General features: G+C 43.8%; 1 protein-coding gene across 1 annotated transcript; it reads right to left on the minus strand.

Moving 5' to 3' along the window:
- Nucleotides 1-3,887: 3,887 nt before the first annotated feature.
- On the minus strand, nucleotides 3,888-24,001 carry HTR6 (5-hydroxytryptamine receptor 6). Its single transcript, XM_073601552.1, has 4 exons — nucleotides 22,785-24,001; nucleotides 9,014-9,157; nucleotides 6,393-7,063; nucleotides 3,888-3,993 (listed from the first exon to the last, which is right to left on the minus strand). Exons 1-3 carry the CDS (start codon nucleotides 23,517-23,519, stop codon nucleotides 6,665-6,667), a joined length of 1,278 nt encoding a protein of 425 aa, XP_073457653.1. The 5' UTR covers nucleotides 23,520-24,001; the 3' UTR covers nucleotides 3,888-3,993; nucleotides 6,393-6,664.
- Between the last annotated feature and the right edge of the window lie 278 nt (nucleotides 24,002-24,279).

Genomic DNA, 24,279 nt, shown 5'->3' on the forward strand with positions numbered 1-24,279 from the left:
CTTGCCCGCTCTGTGAGTTTTGGTGTGCGGCCGTCTCTTGGCAGGTTTGCTGTTGTGCCATGTTCTTTCCATTTGGTTATGATAGATTTGATGGAGCTCCTAGGGATCATCAAAGATTTGAATATTTTTTTTTTTATAACCTAACCCTGACTTGTACTTCTCAACAACATTGTCCCTTCCTTGTTTGGAGAGTTCCTTGGTCTTCATGGCAGTGTTTGGTTAGTGGTGCCTCTTTCTTAGGTGTTGCCGCCTCTGGGGCCTTTCACAAAGGTGTGTCTATGTAATGACAGATCATGTGACACTTAGATTGCACACAGGTGGACATCATTTCACTAATTATGTGACTTCTGAAGGTAATTGGTTACACCAGAGCTTTTTATGGACTTCATAACAAAGGGGGTGAATACATACACACATGCCAATTATCAGTTTTATGTATATATTTTTCTAATTTTACTTCACCAACTTAGACTATTGTGTTCTGATCCATCACATATAATTCAGATTAAAAAAAACATTGAACTAAAGGCTGTAATGTAACAAAATAGGTAAAAAGCCAAGGGAGGAGATTACTTTTGCAAGGCACTGTAGATGGGGGGGGGGGGGGGGGGGGGGGGGGGAATCCGATAAAGTCATTTAACACGAGCTGATGAGCCTTTCGATTGGTCCTGACAAGATCTGACATTTGCAGAGCGGAGGCGGACGGTCACGTCGATGTAATTACCGCCACAGACCGGCCAAGGTATTCTGTGATGAAAGGTTGTCAGTTATTGGATACCTGTCAAGATAATCCCCCCCCCCCCATCCCCCAACACAGCGCCGATGATGTGAAGGTCTGCCGAGCCGCCGGTGTCACCGGATCCGCTTCTTATCCCGACACCGAATGATAAATAGGAGAGATTAACATTGCTGCTCATTCCTGCCGGGAGACCAAGGATGGTTTCCATACAGCACACACCTTCCAACCAGAGAGCGCGCGCTACAACAAGTGCAGAGCCAGATCTCTTCTACACATCCACCAGCCAATCAGAAGCCTGGAATCACGGTCCCAAGTCCCTCTGTGATGTAACCCCATCATTCTGCTGCAGGCTGGAGGAAGCATTTCCTCGGTCTCCCCTCCCCCAGTGATCAGACTGTACATTGTAACTTTGTAGGAGGAGTCATTTCCTCAGTTTCCCCTCCCCCAGTGATCAGACTGTACATTGTAACTTTGTAGGAGGAGGAAGAGTCATTTCCTCAGTCTCCCCTCCCCCAGTGATCAGACTGTACATTGTAACTTTGTAGGAGGAGGAAGAGTCATTTCCTCAGTCTCCTCCCCCAGTACTCAATCTGTACATTGTAACTTTGTAGGAGGAGGAGGAGGAGTCATTTCCTCAGTCTCCCCTCCCCCAGTGATCAGACTGTACATTGTAACTTTGTAGAAGGAGGAGGAGTCATTTCCTCAGTTTCCCCTCCCCCAGTGTTCAGACTGTACATTGTAACTTTGTAGAAGGAGGAGGAGTCATTTCCTCAGTCCCCCCTCCCCCAGTGTTCAGACTGTACATTGTAACTTTGTAGAAAGAGGAGGAGTCATTTCCTCAGTCTCCCCTCCCCCAGTGATCAGACTGTACATTGTAACTTTGTAGAAAGAGGAGGAGTCATTTCCTGAGTCCCCCCTCCCCCAGTGATCAGACTGTACATTGTAACTTTGTAGGAGGAGGAAGAGTCATTTCCTCAGTCTCCCCTCCCCCAGTGATCAGACTGTACATTGTAACTTTGTAGGAGGAGGAAGAGTCATTTCCTCAGTCTCCTCCCCCAGTACTCAATCTGTACATTGTAACTTTGTAGGAGGAGGAGGAGGAGGAGGAGTCATTTCCTCAGTCTCCCCTCCCCCAGTGATCAGACTGTACATTGTAACTTTGTAGAAGGAGGAGGAGTCATTTCCTCAGTCCCCCCTCCCCCAGTGTTCAGACTGTACATTGTAACTTTGTAGAAAGAGGAGGAGTCATTTCCTCAGTCTCCCCTCCCCCAGTGATCAGACTGTACATTGTAACTTTGTAGAAAGAGGAGGAGTCATTTCCTGAGTCCCCCCTCCCCCAGTGATCAGACTGTACATTGTAACTTTGTAGAAAGAGGAGGAGTCATTTCCTCAGTCTCCCCTCCCCCAGTGATCAGACTGTACATTGTAACTTTGTAGAAAGAGGAGGAGTCATTTCCTGAGTCTCCCCTCCCCCAGTGATCAGACTGTACATTGTAACTTTGTAGCAAGTCACAATGTGAGAGGCTGAATCAGGGGGCTGATCTGTGTCAGACATTTGCTATCACAGCCAAAAACTGCACAGACACCGGGATTTACATGATTGTGTCAGCAGGGGGCGGAGCCTGTGATTTCTGTGAGAGGTAATAAATACCTGGAAGGGTTACACGCACTAAATGTGAAGACATAAATCAGATGACAGGTCCACTTTAAGTGACAGATGGAGGAGCGCACACCTCTCCTCGGTCTATGGACTCTCGGACCTCGATATCTGCTGCCTCGCTTTTACCCAAACAGTCCATCTTTAAGCAAGCCCCGCCCCTGCTGAGCTCCGAGACCACCCTAGAGGAGTCTCATGTAAGGGGGCTGCACAGGGAGCTCCTGGTACACATTTTTGGGAGCAGCTGAGAGATTATGGGTGACCTCCCCCTGCCCCGCCCCGCCCCACCCCCTGCCCCGCCCCGCCAACGTGAAAATTCAGATATGAAAGCTGATTGGGCAGAGTCTGTGCTGCGTAATGAACTCATTTAAATCTAAACTCCTCCCCTTCAGTCTTGCACAGTTGTACCGACTCCTCCCCCCGGCCTGAAGCGCTTCTTCCTCCGATTTCACCGCACACTGTGAGCTTCTCACCATGTGCATTAGAAGGTAGAGCTCCGCCTCATTTCCTGGCTGGGGGGGGTGTGTCCAGCATTACCTACCCTGACTGTCCCTTGCTCCGCCCCTTTCATTAATTGGATTTCAGTTAATTTCAGTCATAGAGGCTCAGCATGACATGTGGGAGTTACCTATGCAAATACAGCCTGCCTAGGACCGCCCACTCCTCCAGACTGACACCCGCTCATCACGCATTTCCATATTTGCATAACTCCTCCCACTGCTTGAATGAGTGCAAGAGAGGAACACTGAGGCAGGCTGTGGGCGGGCTCTTGGGGAGGAGTTATGCAAATATCAAAATGCATTGATGGGCAGGTGTCAAGTCTGGAGGAGTGGGGCGGTCCTAGGCAGGCTGTATTTGCATAGGTAACTCCCACATGCGATGCTGAGCCTCCGGTCAGGGGGCTGCGATGTAATCTACAGCACCCTGCCGGACCCTCCCACCAGCCATGATCTGCCTGCATTGCATAGAGAAGCACAGAGACCCAGTGATGGGCCTAAAAAAAGGTGAAGTTGGTTTTATTTAAAATGTCATTAGTATTTTGATGGGCGGAGGGGGAGGGGGGGGGACCAGAAGGTGAAATTCTCACACAGAAAATTCCCCAACTTGCATTAGAAGAAATAAAAAAAAAAAAAAAGGAATTTGTTCTCTGTGGACATGGAAATTTATTTTCCTACAAATTTAAAGGATCTCCAATTTAATATGAAACATTTTAATCTACAGTCAGGTTTATCCATCATAGTTTTTTGGGTTTTTTTTTTTGTGGGAGCAGAAATGTGATTGGTGGGGGCGAGTCATCACATCTTAAAACCATCGCTGCTCTTTTTTACACTTTATTAAATAATCTGTGAAGTGCCACATCACCAATTTTAAACAGATATTTACATCCAAAAAATAATAATATATAAGTAGGTCCGCCCCTTAAAGATAGTGGGAGGGGCCATTCACTCATTTTTTTGCTGAAATGAGGAGCATCGGTTGGGGGGGGGGGGGGGGGGGGCGATGTATTGGCAGCCGCCATCTCTGATCCTGGCAGGTTCCGTTTAAGAACATTTCATTGTACTATCCCTGACCTTGCAGCAACAAGAGGCCGAAAGAGCTGTGCCGAAAAAAAAAAAAAAGGAAAAATAAATTAAATTAAAATAAAATAAATATCACTCAATATAAGAGGAAAATTTTGGCAAAAATTTAGTTCAGTGTCATAATCATAAAATTTCCCAATGCAGCTAAAATGTAAAGATAAATATATATAAAATATTCTCTGGGGTGTCTTCTTTCAGAAAATAGTAATGTTTGGGGGTTTTATGTAACTTTCAGGCCTAAATTTATCCTTTTTTTAATTTTTTTTAACATTCGTGCAAAAAAAAAAAAAAAAAATGTGCAAAAACGGCTCTGGCAATGAAAGTTAAGGCTGATAATACAGTGTTGCTAGCATCAAGGGCAAATATATATATATATATATATATATATATATATATATATATATATATATATATATATATTTTTATTACACACACCCACCCTAGAGAATAACATATACTATATATTTATTATATTATATTTAAATATAAAATCTTCAGGCCTAAAATTATTTTTTTTTTTTTTTTTTTTTAACATTTGTTTAAAAAAATTTAAAAATTGCATAAACAGCTCTGGCAAAGAAAGGGTTAAAGCTGATAGAACAGTGTTGCTAGCATTAAGGGGGGAATTTATATACATACACACACATATACATACTAAGGGTCTTCAAAAAGTTTCTGCACTTTTTATATTTAATCGCATTAAAAAAAAAGTGGCAAAATGACATATATATATATATATTCTGCAAATAGTTTTGCCACTTTTTTTAATGCTATTAAATATAAAAAAGTGCTGAAACTTTTTTAAGACCCTTCGTGCGCGTGTGTGTGTGTGTATGTATATATGTACAGTATATAAACACAAAATATATATTTTTTTTTAACAAAAAAAAATATATATATATTATATATATATATTTTAGGCCTGAAGATTACATAAAACCTCCAGACATTATCCGTTTTCTGAAAGCAAGACACCCACAGAGAATAAATTAGTAGTAGTTCCCTTTTTTTTTTTTTTTTTTTTTATGTCACACAATATTACTGCAAAATTTCAGTAAAAAAAAAAAAAAATACACTAAAGTTATTTTAGGGCTCACAAATGTAATATAGTACCCAATTGTTTTTTGGTAAACTATAAAAGATGAGGTTGTAACGAATGAATAGATAACCAACATGTCAAAGCTTAAATGTGAAATGGTGACAAACTTCAGTACCCTATATTTATTTTTTTTCAATCACTTAGACAAAAAGTTCCCTAAGTGATGCATTTTTGGTGACAGGTTATCTTTATAGTGGTTCTAAAGGCAGAAAGTTTTTTTTTTTACCTTAATGCATTCTCTGCATCAAGGTTAAAAAAAAACCTTCTGCATGCGGCTACAGAGTAAAAGAGAACATAATAGAATATAGAATAAAAGAATAGAATAAAATACAGTATAATAGAAAATAAATAGAATAGAAAAGATAATAGAAAATAATAGAGTAAAACAGAATAGAATATAAAAGAATATAATAAAATAGAATAGGAAATAAGGGAATGGAATAGAAAAATAATAGAATAGTAAAGAATAGAGAAAAACAGAACAGAAGAGAGGAAAAAAAAAGAATAGAACAGAATAGAAAATAAAAAACAGAATAGAAAATAATAGGAGTAAAACAGAACAAAATAGAATAGAAAATAAAAAAGTAGAATGAAATAGAATATAAATGAAAGGAATAAAATAAAATAGAAAGGGAAATAGAATAGAAAAATAATAGAATATAATAGCGTAAAACAGAACAGAAGAGAAAAAAAAAAGAATGGAACAGAATAGAAAAAAAGAAGAACAGAAAATAGGAGTAAGACAGAACAAAACAGAAAATAAAAGCGTAGAATAAAATAGAATAGAAATTAAAGGAACAGAATCAAATACAATAGAATAGGAAATAAGGGAATAGAATAAAAAAATAACAGAATAGAAAAGAATTGAGTAAAACAGAACAGAAGAGAAAAAAAAGAATAGAATAGAACAAAAAATAGAATAGAACAAAAAATAGAATAGAAAAGAATAGGAGTAAAACAGAACAAAACAGAAAATAAAAGAGTTGAATAAAATAGAATATAAATTAAGGGATAGAATAGAATAGATTAGAATAGAAAAAAAACAATAGAATAGAATAAAATAGAAAGAATATAACCATGAAATTCGAATAGAATAAATTGAAATTTGAATATTGGACTAAAATGTTTCCAAATTTGGTAAAATTCAAATCAAATTCGAAAAATACATGAAAAAAACTAAATTAAATCAAACAAATTTCGAAAACAAAGTTATTTAAACAAAATAATTTACGAATTAAATTAACGAATTGAAACAAAACAAATGTTTTCGTTCCGCACATGTCGTAACGTCAAATGACTACAAAAGAGAAAGGTCACCTTGGTCGTCTCTGACACTTATCGGCTGGGCCTCTCCAGCCCCGCATCGGGGTGTAAAAGGGGTGACTGTCATAGCTCCACCCACTATCCTTAAATCCATTTAAAAAAAATTAAAATAAATAAACAGTTGTCCCCGTTGACCCTCCTCACCACGATCGGGTATTCCATATCAAATCTTTAAAATGTTTTTGAAAATGACAGGACACAAAAAAGTCAGTGAGATCGGGATAGGGTGGGCAGTACAAGGGGGCTCCGGGGGCCTCCAGGACCCCTCAGTCCATAGGTGTGTTCAGCTGGTGTACCTGCATCTCTTGCTCCAGGTCAAACAGGTTGACGGAGTCGGCTGCGGTGACTGGTAGCGGGTCGGTACTGAGGTCCTTATAATGGGGCAGTAGGTGGTCATTGCCCAGGGTGGCTGAGTACATGGAGTCGGTCTCCCCACGTAGGGTTAGCACGTTCCTCAGGGATAGCCCCAGGCGTGGGGCGCTGTTGGAGTTGCGTACCGACAGGGAGATGACCCGGGACCGCCGGCAGCAAGGTAGGTACTTCCCCATGGCTCTCTTGAAGTCCCTCATGAAGAGCGGGTAGATGATGGGGTTCATCATACTGTTACAGTAGCCGAGCCAGGTCAGCACATCGAACAATCCGGGGGGGACGCAGTCACAGACCGCCTGTGAGACACAAGAGAAGAACGACAGTAAGTACACAGGAGGCGGGCGGGGAAAATGGCGGGGAGCGAAAATCCAAACTGGTAAAAATGTAAAGGCATTTACATCACCAGACAGACATTGAGATCAACGTCCACAGCATGGTGTGTGGGAGCACCTATGGGGTCCCCAGCTGGGGTCCCGGGAAACGCTCATTGGTTGGGATCGTTTTTTTTTTTTTTTAAATGTTTACGTTTTAAATGGTTTTAGATTTCATAATATATATTATATTATATATATATATATATATATATATATATATATATATATATATATATATATATATATATATATATATATATATATATATATATATATATATTTAAATTTAATACACTTTACACCCATGAAAGAGGAATCCTAGAGCACAGTGCACAGCAGAAGCTGTTTGCGCTCAGACTCTTGAAGACTAAAACATTCAGACTCTAGCTAAAGAGGCAGGGAGGGGGTGGAGCCAATGCTTTGGAGGGGAGGAGTCACAGCTCTGGATAGGAAGGGGTTATTGTTCTTTTGGGGGAGAGGGGGGAAAATCACTGCTCTGGAGGGGGAGAGGGTCACTGCTTTTAACGAGGAACAGTCACTGCTTTGCACAGGAAGGGGTTCATATTCTAGAGGGGTAGAGGGTCACGCTCACAGCTCTGGAGGGGGAGAGGGTCACTGCTCTAAAGGATCTTGGGTCACTGCTCTGGAGGGGGCTACTGCTATAAGGATGGAGGGGGTCACTGCTGTAAAGAGGAGGTAGTCACTTTTCTAAAGATGGTACATCACTGCTCTAAGGATGGAGGGGGTCACTGTTCTAAGGATGGTAGATCACTGCTCTGGAGGGGGTCACTATTCTGGAGGGGGTCACTGCTGTAAAGATGTAGGTGGTCACCGTTCTAAGGATGGAGGGGGTCATTGCTCTAAGGATGGAGGGGGTCATTGCTCTAAGGATAGAGGGGGGTCATTGCTCCAAGGATGGAGGGGGTCATTGCTCTAAGGATGGAGGGGGTCACTGTTCTAAGGATGGTGGATCACTGCTCTGGAGGGGGTCACTGCTGTAAAGATGGAGGGGGTCACTGTAGTAAAGATGGAGGTGGTCACTGTTCTAAGGATGGAGGGGGTCATTGCTCTAAGGATGGAGGGGGTCATTGCTCTAAGGATGGAGGGGGTCATTGCTCTAAGGATGGAGGGGGTCATTGCTCTAAGGATGGAGGGGGTCATTGCTCTAAGGATGGAGGGGGTCACTGCTCTAAAGATGGAGGGGGTCATTGCTCTAAGGATGGAGAGGGTCATTGCTCTAAGGATGGAGGGGGTCACTGTTCTGGAGGGGACCACTGCTCTAAAGATGGAGGGGGCCATTGCTCTAAGGATGGAGGGGGTCATTGCTCGAAGGATGGAGGGGGTTATTGCTCGAAGGATGGAGGGGGTTATTGCTCGAAGGATGGAGGGGGTTATTGCTCTAAGGATGGAGGGGGTCATTGCTCTAAGGATGGAGGGGGTCATTGCTCTAAGGATGGAGGGGGTTATTGCTCTAAGGATGGAGGGGGTCATTGCTCTAAGGATGGAGGGGGTCATTGCTCTAAGGATGGAGGGGGTCATTGCTCGAAGGATGGAGGGGGTTATTGCTCTAAGGATGGAGGGGGTTATTGCTCTAAGGATGGAGGGGGTCATTGCTCTAAGGATGGATGGGATCACTGTTCTAAGGATGGTGGATCACTGCTCTGGAGGGGGACGGGGTCGCTGCTCTGGAGGGGGTCACTACTCTGACTCCTGCACCTGTGTGGGTTAATTTTAGCTTGGGCTTTACAAAAACGAGTATGCACAACCGAGCATGGGCAACCATAGGGAGGAAGGCCTTCCTCCTCTAGGGAAGTCAGCCCTAATATGCTCTGGTCATACCATGGCTCTGGGTTGGTTTTGTCTGCAGCTCACCTGGACGACGTTCGCCACGAAGAAGGGCAGCCACGCCACAAAGAACATGCCCAGCAGGATGCCCAGGGTCAGGCTGGCTTTCAGGGCCTTCTTGCTGTGTTTAGTGATGAACTTTCGGCTTTCAGTGGCAGGAAGCCTGAGAACCTGAGAGAGAGAAGCAGATGGATGAGACTACGATGGTGAAGATTGCCCAATTCAAGCCAAAATATTTGTACAATTTTTTGAGGAAAATTAAGATTCTAGTAGGAAAGTAGTCCTAGTAGGAAAGACTACCTCGTTACCATGGGGCCACCATCTGCCCATCCTAATTGGCTGTAGAGGAACCTTGTTGGAGGTTTGGACTGCCATCATTGGCCCAAAAGCCAGAATGTCAGTGTTGGGTGGAGAACCCCCCAGATTCGAACCTCCAGCGAATATCAGCCGCAGGAAGAACCGAAATCTGTTTTTTAGCTCAACAGGGATTTGAACTATCATTCTGCACTCGGCTCCTTTTATATGTCAGCGCCTCGCCGGGGGATACAACCATCTGTCCAGATTTCATGCTTGGCTTCCTCTGCCAAACCATCTATAGAGACAAAACCTGAGGAAACGCCCGCCCCAATCCCCCCCCCCGTCCAATAGGAACTCTGCGAAATCTGCAGAACATCTGTAACAGTTATCAAAGTAGTGGCTGATGTGCTTTCATATGGATACATTTAATGCTCCATATCTTCATACCCAGGCCTGTAAGTGCTCCCTCTTCTGGCCATTGATAATGCAATCAGCATCCCTGCTTAATGACTGCTGAAAAAAGCTCAGTTACCCTACAGGTGCCACATTGGGTGACATTCAATGCCATGTTTGTGGATGAAACTAAACCTCGCTGTCTGGGGAAAAGCCAAGGGGCCAAGTTGGAAAACCTGGCATGATCACTACTACCCCCACCCCCAAAATAACCAATATCAGTCATGCCAGGCTTCACTTCTCCCTCCCTCATTCCCTCTCCATTTACAGGCCAAGCCAAGCGTTTATGTCTCAGTCATTATTGGATCAGTCAGTTTATAAAAGGTACATTCATGCTCACCTCAAAGTTGATCTGATCACCTCAAGGGGTTAGGATGGCTAATGTTCCTTTGGACGAGCACTTATATTTTGTTTTTTCTTCTTTTTGGACTGTTGGGGGGGGGGTGGGGGTGCCAGAACAGCCTCCCTTCATGCAAGTCAATAGGAACATGGAAGCAACTTAGATAGAGGAGTCAGGAGGAGGCCAGCCACAGGTCAGGAGGGGTTCAACAGTAGGTTCGGAGTAGGTTAAAAGTGGATCAGGAGGAGGCCATCAGCAGGTCAGAGGAAACCATCAGCGGGTCTGGAGGAGGCCATCAGCAGGTCTGGAGGAGGCCATCAGCAGGTCTGGAGGAGGCCATCAGCAGGTCTGGAGGAGGCCATCAGCAGGTCTGGAGGAGGCCCTCAGCAGGTCTGGAGGAGGCCCTCAGCAGGTCTGGAGGAGGCCCTCAGCAGGTCTGGAGGAGGCCATCACCAGGTCTGGAGGAGGCCATCACCAGGTCTGGAGGAGGCCATCACCAGGTCTGAAGGAGGCCATCACCAGGTCTGAAGGAGGCCATCACCAGGTCTGAAGGAGGCCTTTTAACAGGTCAGAATAAAGTCAACTGCAGGTAAGGAGGAGGTCAACAGTAGGTCAAGAGGAAATAAACAGTGAGTCAGGAGGAGGCCAACTGCAGGTCAGGATGAGGTCAACAGCAGGTCAGAAGAAAGTCAACAGCGAGTTTGATGGAGGTCAACAGCAGGTAAGCTGTAACTGTGAATTCTGAAGCATCTGGGCCTACTTACAATTAGGCATTCCATTGTGGTGCAGTATTGCATGTGTTTCGGGCAGTCTGTGCAAAAATAAATAAACCATCGAGGCACCACAATGGATGAAAGGACCGTGCATGACCTTGTTTCAACATCACGGCACAATGCACGATATATGGTGCGCTGCATTGGGCTCTATGATACGGTGCGTTGAGGGCGCTACTCCCAATAAATGACATCGCAAACATACCTCACACGGAGCCGGTGTAGTGCCACAACACAGAAGTGTGCACGAACCCTCAAACTCCAACCACCAGAAGGACCGATTCTTCATCTAACCCATGCGATTTCTGCGATCCCCCCAAATTTCGAAAAAAGTGAGAGATTTCAACGTTTTGCCATTTTAGTGAAATGCATTCCAACTCATTGGGAAAGGTGGTTTTTGTTCTAATAGTCCCCCCCCCCCCCCCGAGGGTTCTTCCACCTATTCCTGAACTGGTTATTGTGCCAGAAAAAATGGCTCCTCAGTACCCTTCATTATTTTCTTTATTTTTGTTTACAGAAAGAAAAAACACATGAAAAAAAAAAAAAGAAGAAAAAAAAAAAAAGGAAAATAAAAGCAACAGTAGAGAAATAATCAAAAACAAAAAACTAAAAGAAAAGCAAACAAGTAAAAAGAGCACAAAATAAAACAAAAACGAAACTACCCCAGATCCACCTTCCCTAAAAAATACATTGTCAATAAAAAATAAAAAAAACACAGGAAAAAAAAAAAAAAGGAAAATAAAAGCAACAGTACAGAAATAATAAAAACAAAATAAAACAAAAATAAATAAATAAATAAATAGAGCACAAATTAAAAAAACGAAACTACCCCAGATCCACCTTCCCTAAAAAAACATTGTCAATAAAAAAGAAAAAACACAGGAAAGAATTAAAAAAAAGGAAAATAAAAGCAACAGTACAGAAATAAGAAAAACAAAATAAAACAAAAATAAATAAATAAATAAATAGAGCACAAATTAAAAAAACGAAACTACCCCAGATCCACCTTCCCTAAAAAAACATTGTCAATAAAAAAGAAAAAACACAGGAAAGAATAAAAAAAAAGGAAAATAAAAGCAACAGTAGAGAAATAATTAAAAACAAAATAAAACAAAACAATTAAAAAAAGAGCACAAAACAAAACAAAAAACTAATAAAAAGAGCACAAAATAAAACTAAACTACCCCAGATCCACCTTCCCTAAAAAAAAAAAAAAAAAAAAAAAATTTCAAGCAAATTCCACAAAGTAGTTTAACGAGTGAAAATATTTCTCTCAGCAAAATTTTGCTGGAATTGTCAATATTGCGGCCAAATCCCTCCACCCATCCTTATGCAGCACGTAAGCGTCCATCCAGAATTAGGAGGTCTATAAGAGACGACCACACAGCGACTTCCATCAAGCAACACTCACCTAGTATCTATAGAACGCCGGGTTCGCCCTTTACGTCTCCTTTTTTTTAGTGAATTTTTTATTGTGCGCTGTAGCGTGTTGACGCACGTTATTACATGTGGTGTGATGCGTTTTTATTTGGTTTGACCGATAAGTATTGATCTCCTGCAGTGACATCCTAAGGCTCCATTCACACTTGTTGCGACCTGTCATGCAGCTTTGGGACACAAAGTCGCACGACAATGTCGCAGCGCATATATTTCAATGGAAGCCGTACAAATTAATGCAAAAAAGAGGAACTGCAGTCCACTCACATCATTTGTAATAAAAACATCTTTGCTATTCTGAAGCTTCCCTCCAACCACTTTGCATATTATTTTATATATACTGCGATTCTGTACTTGCCAAATATGCTGCATAAATCTCCCTCCACTGAGTCTGGCTGCAGCCATTTTAACTGTGGGCAGCTGAAGCTGCTGCCTGTTCACTTCCTGGATTTACACAGGAGGCACACCTCCAACTATGCAGCTTTCATTGGCCCTCTTATGACTTATACCCCCTCCCTTCCTGGCAAACTCTCACGAGAGTGAGAGAGAGAGCTGTGCATGATGTCATAAGCCTAGGATAATGACCAGACAAGAAACAGGAAGTGGGCTGTATAAGGGATTTACTGGCAGAAAAAAAAAAAAAAGTTTTACTATCCAAAGTTAAAACAACAACAAGGGCAGAAGATTTAATAGATGGGAAGTTAAAAAAAAAATGACTGAAGTTTCGCTTTTAAAGTCGCAGCGACTTTAGAAAGGCCCCTGCACTACTTTGATGCATCTTTCCTGCGACTTGGGTGCCATAGACTGCAATGTACACTCAAGAGTCACATGAAAGTCGCATCTTAAATGTTACAATGTGCAACAGCCAAAGTCGCACTCAAGTTGCACCCATCCAAAAGTTGCGTCAAATTCACAAAAAGGAAAAAATTGCACGATTTTGGAGTCGCACACGTGTAAATAGGGCATAAAATGCACAGAAAAAAAAAAAAAAAAAAAACGGGACATGTCTAATTTTTTTAAAAACAGAACACATCGATGCGAACGTCCTCATTGGGTGACGTGTGTTCCTCCGATGCATCCATTGTTTTGCACTCCCAAAGTCGTGCGCTACAATGCAAATAAAAGGTGTCAAAGAAGTTGTTCACACCAATTTTGGTGCAAAAAAAAAAAAAAACGCATTGGTGTCTGGAGACACGCACAGGTGCCGTTCATTTTTGGGGCTCATTCACACTATATAGTTGCGTCCGAGCATGTGTGCTTTTTTTTTTGTGCATTACCCCTCGCTGCACTTTTTTTTTTTTTTTTGCCAGACCGTCAATTTTAATGGGTCGCCCAATTCTCTGGAACACGCAAAAAGCACGGAAGGCTACGATTTTTTTGGGAGGCGCGCTGCACGGTACTGCGGTACCATGCGTTTTGGTGAGCAACGAATACAACCGTGTTTGCTAGAGGTGAAGGGGTGTGCAGGGCTCGTTCATATCCATGGCAGTTGGCGCTGCCATCTGCAGATGTGTGCAGGTGCAATTCATTCCTAATGGCACCCCGCACCCCTCCCCCACGCATCTAGCAAACACGTGCGTTCGCAGCGACTAAAACGCATGGGATCGCAGTACCGTGTGGTTTGGTAAAAAATGTTGACTGCCGTACTTTTTTTTTTGTGCGTTCCAGCGCATTGAAATGATTTGGGCCGCCCCCCAAAAAAAAAAAAATGCGCAGCTCAGGAGCGTACAAAAAAAACCCCCAAAAACGCACGAGCTTGGATGAACCCGCATGGAGTGAGCGAGCGCTGAGAGTTTACAGAGACGGAGCGTTACCCTCGAGGCCAGGCGGCGGCACCGTAAAAAAAATAAAAGCGAAGGATTTAGCAGAGCGAGGTTGTCGTACAGAAGAGGAGACCGGCGCTGGCTGCGTTGGGTGGGGGTGGGGAGCGAGCGCGGGGGGGGGGGTTCTCCTGCGGCGCACACAGCGACTTGGCACCCGGCAGCCCAGCAGACAGAGGGTACAGGGGCGTGTATATTTTATGCATGCTCTGTGGGCAGCAGGAAGGGCTGGCAGGAGAGCGCAGCGCACATTTCTCGTGTTGGGGGGGGGGGGTGAATCATCTGAGAGGCTGTCATAGCAGTAGCGCTGCCATAATCGTGAGAATGTCATTCAATGAACCGCAGCAAATCCCCGGTGCCAATCGGTGACATTTATAACGGAGGAATAAAGGGTGCCATTTGTGCCCCGTGGACAGCCTGGTGACTCTTCATGTTTCTCAGAGAGTCACGTGGCGGCGGCCGGCAGGATATTCCCATCAATGAGAATTAAAATCCTCTCCTCTTATATACAGGATCTCACAAAAGTAAGTACACCCCTCAGTCACATTTGTGTAAATCTTTTCTTCTATCTTTTCATGTGACAACACTGAAGAAATGACACTTGTCTACAATGTATAGTAGTGAGTGTACAGCTTGTATAACAGTGTAAATTTACTGTCCCCTCAAAATAACTCAACACACAGCCATTAATGTCTAAACCGCTGGCAACAAAAGTCAGTACACCCCTAAGTGAAAATCTCCAGATTGGGCCCAATTAGCCATTTTCCCTCCCCGGTGTCATGTGACTCCTTAGTATTACAAGGTCTCAGGTGTGAATGGGGAGCAGGTGTGTTAAATTTGGTGTTATCACTCTCACTCTCTCATACTGGTCACTGGAAGTACAACATGGCACCTCATGGCAAATAACTCTCCGAGGATCTGAAAAAAGAATTGTTGCTCTACATAAAGATGGCCTAGGCTATAAGAAGATTGCCAAGACCCTAAAACTGATCTGCAGCACGGTGGCCAAGACCATACAGCGGTATAACAGGACAGGTTCCACTCAGAACAGGCCTCGTCATGGTCCACCAAAGAAGTTGAGGTCACGTGCTCAGCGTCATATCCAGAGGTTGTCTTTGGGAAATAGACGTATGAGTGCTGCCAGCATTGCTGCAGAGGTTGTAGGGGTGGGGGGGTCAGCCTGTCAGTGCTCAGACCATACGCCGCACACTGCATCAAATTGGTCTGCATGGCTGTCATCCCAGAAGGAAGCCTCTTCTAAAGATGATGCACAAGAAAGTCCGGAAACAGTTTGCTGAAGACAAGCAGACTAAGGACATAGATGACTGGAACCATGTCCTGTGGTCTGATGAGACCGATGTAGCGTCCTGATGGTTAGGCAGGGTTGCTCTTAAATTTAGTTGCCCGGCGATAGTTGCCTCGGCCAATTGTTAGGAGATCAATTGATTTCCCCCTAATTCTGGAATTGCTGCACTTCTCTCTTCTGTCACTGGGTGACATTGGATAAGACAAGGGCATTACAAGGACGGATTATGAATGGATGGGGTGTCTCAGCCAATGGGCAGGGATTTTCTTGGGCCCCTTGGCCTGCTGGGAGAGCTTATTTATTTGGGTGGAGTCAGGTGATCGGGGGTTATTCTGTGCCACCTGGACGGCTGTCTGGGTGGACGTGTGTTGCATTGCCCCGGAGGCCAGAAACCTGAGGCCTATCTCAGGGACATCTGGCTGCTAGGCTGTCTGAGGGCCTATCCAGAAGCAGGAGAGCAGTGTAGGGTTGGGACTGTGGGCTTGTAGTCCAACCAGAAGTAACGGTTCCGCTGGCCGGGGAACCAGTTGGGGTCGGAGGTAAAGAGGGGAAGCTGTCGCCACCAACGGACCAACCACCTTATTACCGGAGACCACTGTGAGTAAGCTGAGGACAATACCAGAGCAGACTTCTCACCAGCCAGGAAATAAGTCAGCAAGTGCCAAGTCAGGGACCCAGCGGGACAGCAGAGGTGACACTTGTGGAGCATCAGTGAGTGCCAAGTCAGGGACCAAGCAGGGAAGCGGGGGTGACGCTTGAGGAAGATACTGAGTGCCAACAGTGGAAGAGCTCAGGGGATCCAGTGGCGATTGAATCTGAAGCCTGGTGAGAGAGACTGAGAGATCATTGAGTGAAGACCCTCAGTGAGTGATTGTGGGGTAAGATGAGAACTGTTTGTGTTGCAAATAGTTGGATACAATTACAGTTAGTAACTTCTACAAGATTGCTGCCATAAGAGACAGCGCCCTACCTATACAGAAGTGGTGTTCGGTTGGAGGCCTTCACCTGTATAGCTGTCTGCCTATAGAAGTCTTGGAGTCTGCCAATTAACATTGCATCTACCTAAGGGTGTCCTGGCCCTAACCCTCTTTCCCACAGTTCTATTCAAGAGACAATAAATCTCTTTTTTGCATTCTAAAAGTGTCTGGCGCCCACTGTTTCATCTTGCATTACACCCACCATGCCTTGTAACCCACTCTACACAGAAGGATGTCAGCTGTCCTTGACTCTGGAGGTCACCATTAGGCCTAAAGGGTCCCGGGACTTTACTACACCAAGATAAACGTATTTGGTTCAGATGGTGACAAGCGTGTGTGGCGGCAACCAGGTGAGGAGTACAAAGACAAGTGTGTCTTGTCTACAGTCAAGCATGGTGGTGGGAGTGTCATGGTCTGGGGCTGCATGAGTGCTGCCGGCACTGGGGGGCTACAGATCATTGAGGGAACCATGAATGCCAACGTGTACTGTGATATACTGAAGCAGAGCATGATCCCCTCCCTTCAGAGACTGGGCCGCAGGGCAGTATTCCAACATGATAACCACCCCAAACACACCTCCAAGACCACCACTGCCTTGCTAAAGAAGCTGAGGGTAAAGGTGATGGACTGGCCAAGCATATCTCCAGACCTAAACCCTTTTGATCATCTGTGGGACATCCTCAAACAGAAGGTGGAGGAGCGCAAGGTCTCTAACATCCACCAGCTCTGTGATGTCATCATGGAGGAGGGGAAGAGGACTCCAGTGACAACCTGTGAAGCTCTGGTGACCTCCATGCTCAAGAGGGTTAAGGCAGTGCTGGAAAATAATGGTGACCACACAAAATATTGACACTTTGGGCCCAATTTGGACATTTTCACTTAGGGGTGTACTGACTTTTGTTGCCAGCGGTTTAGACATTAATGGCTGTGTGTTGAGTTATTTTGAGGGGACAGCAAATTTACACTGTTATACAAGCTGTACACTCACTACTTTACATTGTAGACAAGTGTCATTTCTTCAGTGTTGTCACATGAAAAGATAGAAGAAAAGATTTACACAAATGTGAGGGGTGTACTAAATTTTATAATTGTAAGGTGTACAGGGGGGGGTGGGGGAGGGGCACGCGTATATTCCATAGGCAGTCTCTGCTTCCCGCTGAGTATCTTTGCACGGTGATTGCACTTTACTGTTCCTCAGTCTCAGGGCAGCTCTACCAGTCAGGACTGACTGGCTGAGGACAATACTCTCTGTGTGGATGGGATCTTATTGCAGCAGCTGTGGATCAAGGAGGCCGAGTTTTTATAGAGAAAAAATAAAAAAATTCCTGTCAATGCCACACTGATTTTTTTTTCTATCAGTGCCACGGAATTTATTTCCATAAGTGCCCCATAAACTTTAGGAGTGTCACAGCGATAGTACTGTATATCCCAGAGTTTTAGAGGTTGTTCCTAACCAATCATATTGCAGCAATCAGTGCCGCAGCGATTATTCCCATCAGTACCACACTGACTATTGAGCTACGGGGATTGTATGCTGCATTGGCTGAAAAAAAACAAAAAAAAACAAAAAACACTGAGTTCAATCGATAGAAAAATGAATGAAATAAATTGAAAACCTGTAATATGTATCAGTACCACATGGAATAATCCAACCAGTGCCACATGGAATAATCCAATCAGTGCCACATGGAATATTTCAATCAGTGCCACATGGAATATTTCAATCAGTGCCACATGGAATATTCCAATCAGTGCCACATGGAATAATCCAATCAGTGCCACATGGAATATTTCAATCAGTGCCACATGGAATAATTCAGTGTGGAATAATCCAATCAGTGCCACATGGAATAATCCAATCAGTGCCACATGGAATAATCCAAGCAATTACACATGGAATATCTCAATCAGTGCCACATGGTATAATCCAATCAGTGCCATATGGAATAATGCAATCAGTGCCACATGGAATAATCCAATCAATTACACATGGAAAAATCCAATCAGTGCTACATGGAATATCTCAATCAGTGCCACATGGAATAATTTAACCAATGCCACATGGAATATTCCAATCAGTCCCACATTGAATATCTCAATCAATGCCACATGGAATAATTTAATCAATGCCACATGGAATATTTAAAATCAGTGCCACAGAATGAAATCTCCTAAACCGTAATGTACAAATCCTCATTAAAAATGGCCTTTAAACAATAAAGGGGATGGGTCGCAGTCAGCATTCCAACACTACAAGGAATGCATTAAGAAGTGTAAGAACGCAATCAGGGCGGCCAAAAAAAAGATTACAAGAGACACATAGCGGAGGAGAGTAAAAAAAAAAAATCCAAAAGAAATTTTTTAGATACATTAACAGTAAAAAGACAAAATCCGAGCATATTGCCCACATAAAAGACGAGGAAGGGAGGATGGTTACGGATGACACAGAGAAGGCAACTGTACTAAAAGCCTCCTTCTCCTCAGTGTTTACACAGGAAAGGGGAGAGGGTATACCGGCCACGGGAGTAATATTGGTGGCACATCACAGGGCATACCCTTGTGACTAACAGAGGTCAGAGTGAAGGAAAGACTGGATAAACTCAATACAAATAAATCACCAGGACCAGATGGCTTACACCCGAGAGTCCTCACCTCAGAGAACTCAGTCAGGTTATAGCCAGACCATTGTTCCTAATCTTTGTGGACAGAAATTGTACCAGCTGATTGGAGAAAAGCCAACGTGGAACCAATATTCAAAAAAGAACAGAGACAACAAATCCCTGGGAACTACAGGCCAGTCAGCCTAACATCAATCGTTGGTAAATTATTGGAGGGGATGATAAGGAACTATATCCAAGAATTTAGAGGAAAAAAAAATATAAGTATTTATCACCAGTATGGGTTTACGAAAGGTGATTCTTGCCAGACCAATCTGTTAACATTCTACGAGGAAGTGAGCTGCCATCAAGGCCAGTGGATTTAGTCTACCTGGATTTTGCAAAGGCATTCAATACAATCCCCCATAAGCACTTAATCTACAAAGCTGAGGTCTCCCCCCAGTTCCTCGGAAGTGATGGGACCCCCCCAGTTCCTCAGATTTGATGGGACCCCCCCAGTTCCTCAGATGTGATGGGACCCCCCCAGTTCCTCAGATGTGATGGGACCCCCCCAGTTCCTCAGATGTGATGGGACTCCCCCCAGTTCCTCAGATGTGATGGGACCCCCCGGTTCCTCAGATGTGATGGGACTCCCCCTAGTTCCTCAGATGTGATGGGACTCCCCCCAGTTCCTCAGATGTAATGGGACCCCCCCGTTACTCAGATGTGATAGGACCCCCCCAGTTCCTCGGATGTGATTGGACCCCCCCGGGTCCTCGGATGTGATGGGACCCCCCCCGGGTCCTCGGATGTGATGGGACCCCCCAGTTCCTCAGATATGGTGGGACCCCCCCAGTTCCTCAGATGTGATGGGACCCCCCCAGTTCCTCAGATGTGATGGGACCTCCCCAGTTCCTCAGATGTGATGGGACCCCCCCCAGTTCCTCAGATGTGATGGGACCCCCCCAGTTCCTCAGATGTGATGGGACCCCCCCAGTTCCTCAGATGTGATAGGACCCCCCCCTCCCCAGAGCTCATGAGATGTGATGTGACACCCCCCCCCCTTCCACCATGGATTGTACTGCCAAGCGAACACGGGGCTTATCACACATAAAACACACGGACAGCGTGGGATCCATCAGTGAGTAACAAGACGGTTCTACAGCAGAGAGTAGAGATCGGATCAGATAATTAATGATTTCTGGACAATGGGGGGGGGGGGGGGGGGGGGGGAGAGACAGGTCACAGCGGACTCAGAATGAGAATCTAATTTTAGAAATGTTTTATTTTTAACCCAAAAATCGTCATTTCAACCGCAAAAACATGAGCCAATCATCATTATCCCAGAAACAAGGAACACCGCGCCATAACTACCAGACGCCGGTGGCCAAGTTCAAATTTTGTATTTCCAGCCTTTGGCCCCGCCCCCATCACAGCCGGTCCCGGCTGATAAGAATTTTTCTTTAAAAATTTTTTTTTTGTTATTTAGTATTAAAAATGTATTTTAATATAAAAAATTAAAAATATTAAAAAGAATATTCAGTTGCGTTATTAAGAGAGGAGAAAAAAAATGTAATTAAATATAAAGCTCCTCAGAAATACAACAGTTAATAGACAAACTTTGTTTCATTCTCAGTCTTGTTTTTTTTTTCTTGGAGTCACATGACCTCCATTTGTTACCTTTGTACATCTTCCAGCTGCTGTTGATCTGCAGTTTTTTAGTGACCATTCACATCACTGGGTAGAAAAATGGGACAAACACCAACCAATCACCCGTCACACTCACAGAGCCTCTGCCAAATATTTCCCGGTTATCTGTGTTTGCGCCCGCACTGTGTGGTCACCGGAAATGGAAATTAAAGGCGTTGTAAATCAGAAGGTGCATTCTATGCATTCAGATAAAAATCCTTCTGTGTGCAGCAACACCCCCCCCCCCCCAATACTTACCTGAACCCCCTCTCTGTCCAGCGATGTCCACAAGTGTCTCAGCCATCTGAGATTCTCCCCCCTGATTGGCTGGGACACAGCAGCGGTGCCATTGGCTGCCGCTGCTGTCAATCAGAGTCAGCTAGCCAAACAGGAGAGAGAGAGGGGGCCGGGCCAGGCCGGGGCTCCGTGTCTGACATGGAGCTGTGACTCGGCTCGGGTGCCCCCCCCCCCATAGCACTGAACAGGAGGGAGGGGCCAGGAGAACCAAAGAGGGACCCGAGAAGAGGAGGATCGGGGCTGCTCTGTGCAAATCCACTGCAACAGAGGAGGTAAGTATAACATGTTTGTTATAGGAAAAAAACAAGAAATTACAATCACTTTAAGTAAAACCTCTCAGACTGCGAGAAAAACCCGACAGAGGCTTTAACCCTTCCCTTAAAAAAAAAAAAAAAAAAAAAAAAAGGAAAAACAATTAAAATAATGAAGGACATGAAGAAGGTTTTGGCTCTAATCCTTCCCTGAAAACAAAACAAAACAAAACATACATACATATATATATATATATATTTTAATATGAGATATATATATATATATATATATATATATATATATATATATATATATATATAGATAGATAGATAGATAGATAGATAGATAGATAGATAGATAGATAGATAGATAGATAGATAGATAGATAGATAGATAGATATTTATAATAAAAAAAAGGTTGGGGGGGGGGTAAAAAAAAAATCAATAAATAATTACCAAAATAAATAAAAATATAAAATTAAATACAAAATATATTTTTTGGCTGTAATCCTTCCTTGTAACTTCGTATGAAACCCTTGTGAAAAAAAACTAAAAAAAGGGAAAGAGATGAATGTAGTGTAGTAACAGGACCAAAAAGGAAAATCATTTTAAAAAAATACACTCAAACAAAAAAGCAGTGTTAACCCTTTTTAAAATACATTGCTTAAGAAAAATGTGCTCAAAATTAATAAATAGGTAAAAAAATAAAAGTAAAAAAAAACAAAAACAAAAAAAAAACAAAACAAACAAAAAATAAACAAGGTAAAATAAAATTGTAATTGATTAAATAGAAAAAAAATTATATCAGGATATATATAATTTTATTTATTAGGAGATATATATATATCCTATTTTTTTCATCTTTTTGCTAGAATATATAAAACAAAAACAAACAGTGTAGACCACTTTTTTTTAGAGAAATTTGCTAAAAAAGTAGAAAGAAAAAGAAAGAAAAAAAAGTGTATTTTGCTCAAAAAATAAAAATAAACTAAAAAATAGAAAGAAAAAAAGTGTATTTTTTTAGTTTTGTAGTGACTTTTTTTATTTTTTATTTTTGTATTTGATAATTTTTTCTATATAGTCTCATTTGTTAATATTACTTTTTTTCATAATTTATGGACTGTTTCTTCAGCACAAGAACAGGTCTAGGATATGTGAAAGGAGCTTCCTTAACCCTCAGGAGATACCTAAAGCACATGGCACCCTAAAAAACACCATAAGCACCTTCATTTCACCATTTTAAATTGGCTTAAATGCATTTCAACCAAAATGGTAACATTTTACTAAATCCAAAAATTTTTGCCGAAATTTCAAGAAAATTAAGAAATCTCAATGTTCACTCATGACTGGGATTTACAGAGGTCAGCAGAGTTGCGCAGGGGAAGTGTGCTGGGCCCATAAACAAAGGTCTATCCAGACAAAAATGTGAAATATCAGGCAGACTCGATGGACCACTTTGTCCATTTCTGCCTTCAGTCTTCAAAATTTTTAGGTTTCTGTTTATTTGCAAAAGCTTCCTCACCTTACAACTGACGCCCTTCTAATGAAGCTGTTACTCACCTGAGGGTGGTCTTCAGTAGTGTTGGGCATGTTGGTGGTCAGGGAGGCCACCTGGATGGCTTGTTTCCTAGCTGCCAACAGAATCCGGCAGTAGGTGAAGGAAATGGCTGCCGACGGCAGGAAGAAGGTCAAGCAGGAGGCGATCAGAGCGTATGGTAGACTGACCGTGAGCCGGCACTGCTTCTCCTCCACGACAGATGTCAAGTTTGAGGACGGCGCCTCCAAGTTCTGCTCATGCCATCCCATCTCAATGGGTAGAAATGAGGCCAGCGCTGCCAACGTCCAGGTGGCCAACATCAGGCCCAAGGCCCGGCAGGATGTCATGCGGAGCTTGTACTTGAGCGGCGAGATGATGAGCAGATACCGGTCCAGGCTGATAACGCAAAGGTTGAGTATGGACGCGCTGCAGCACATGACATCGAAGGAGTACCAGATGCAACAGAAGGCGCCGTCCAGAACCCACCTGCCGTAGAGCTCGTTCAGCATGGCCGGCGGCATCACCACCAGGCCCACCATGAGGTCCGACATGAAGAGGGACACCAGGAAGTAGTTGGAAGTGTTCCGAAGGGACCTTTGGGTGAAGATGAGCAAGATGAGAAGAGAGTTGCCTGCAGTGGTCAAGAGGACAATGAAACTCAAGAAGACGGCGATCCATATCCTTCGCCCATCTGACGAGACGCCTTGGACCTCCTGCCCATGAAGTCCATCCAGCTCTTCATCGTTAAGTTGAGCCATGAAGGATTTTCCTACTCAGAAGAGACCATTGCCATTTTCTTTTCCTTGGCCGAGGTCTTTGTCTGCTCCGCTCCATCTATACTAACCCTTGGCTCTCATATCCCTATCCCATCAGCGCTCACCGTCTTCGCACCTCCATTCACTTAGTTTTCTTCCGTCGCACTTTTCTCACCGTGCTGGAGATGGTTTCAGCAGAGCCTTTGTGTCTGGCGGTCTTTTTTTCCGCATCTAATAATGTTCCCCGACAGTTCCTCTTCCCCATCATTATCTCTCAGTCTGTGTCTTCAGTTTATTTCGCTCCCCCCCCCCCCCCTCCTCGGCGGTTGTGTCACTTCTCCTCTCTCCATCCTTCCACCATGCCTCTCTCGCAGCAGCCGCACCACGAGATCTCACATCACACACACAAAGCCGTTCCTGAGCCTGGAAACGTGAAAGTCAATGGAGAATGAAAACTCATCCGGGAGCCGGGCGACTGACGGGGAGATTATAATGTCAGAATGACGCCCAACCTCTGCTTTACAGACCCCCCCCCCCCCCAACCTCTGACACTCACCGGAGGAAAATCTTATTATCTCAAAAGGAATCAATTCATTTCTTCCCACAAATAAAATCACCTGACTGAATGTCAATACCGAATACCCCAACAACGCAGGGTGACAACTGACTGAGCAGACGCAGGTGACAACTGACAGCAAAGACGGCTGACAGAAAACAACAATGACACCAATTGTCACAACAAGAACATCATCATCATGTATGA

The sequence above is a fragment of the Aquarana catesbeiana genome, linkage group LG10 (genome assembly GCF_042186555.1).
Source record: "Aquarana catesbeiana isolate 2022-GZ linkage group LG10, ASM4218655v1, whole genome shotgun sequence".
Taxonomy (NCBI): domain Eukaryota; kingdom Metazoa; phylum Chordata; class Amphibia; order Anura; family Ranidae; genus Aquarana; species Aquarana catesbeiana.

Excerpts from the sequence above, each read along its gene's own strand:
- HTR6 (XM_073601552.1), bottom strand. The coding sequence starts at position 23,519 with ATGGCTCAACTTAACGATGAAGAGCTGGATGGACTTCATGGGCAGGAG. Across the intron at positions 9,158-22,784 it reads CTACTGAAGACCACCCTCAG|GTTCTCAGGCTTCCTGCCAC; the intron begins GTGAGTAACAGC and ends TCTCTCTCTCAG. Across the intron at positions 7,064-9,013 it reads TCGTGGCGAACGTCGTCCAG|GCGGTCTGTGACTGCGTCCC; the intron begins GTGAGCTGCAGA and ends TGTGTCTCACAG.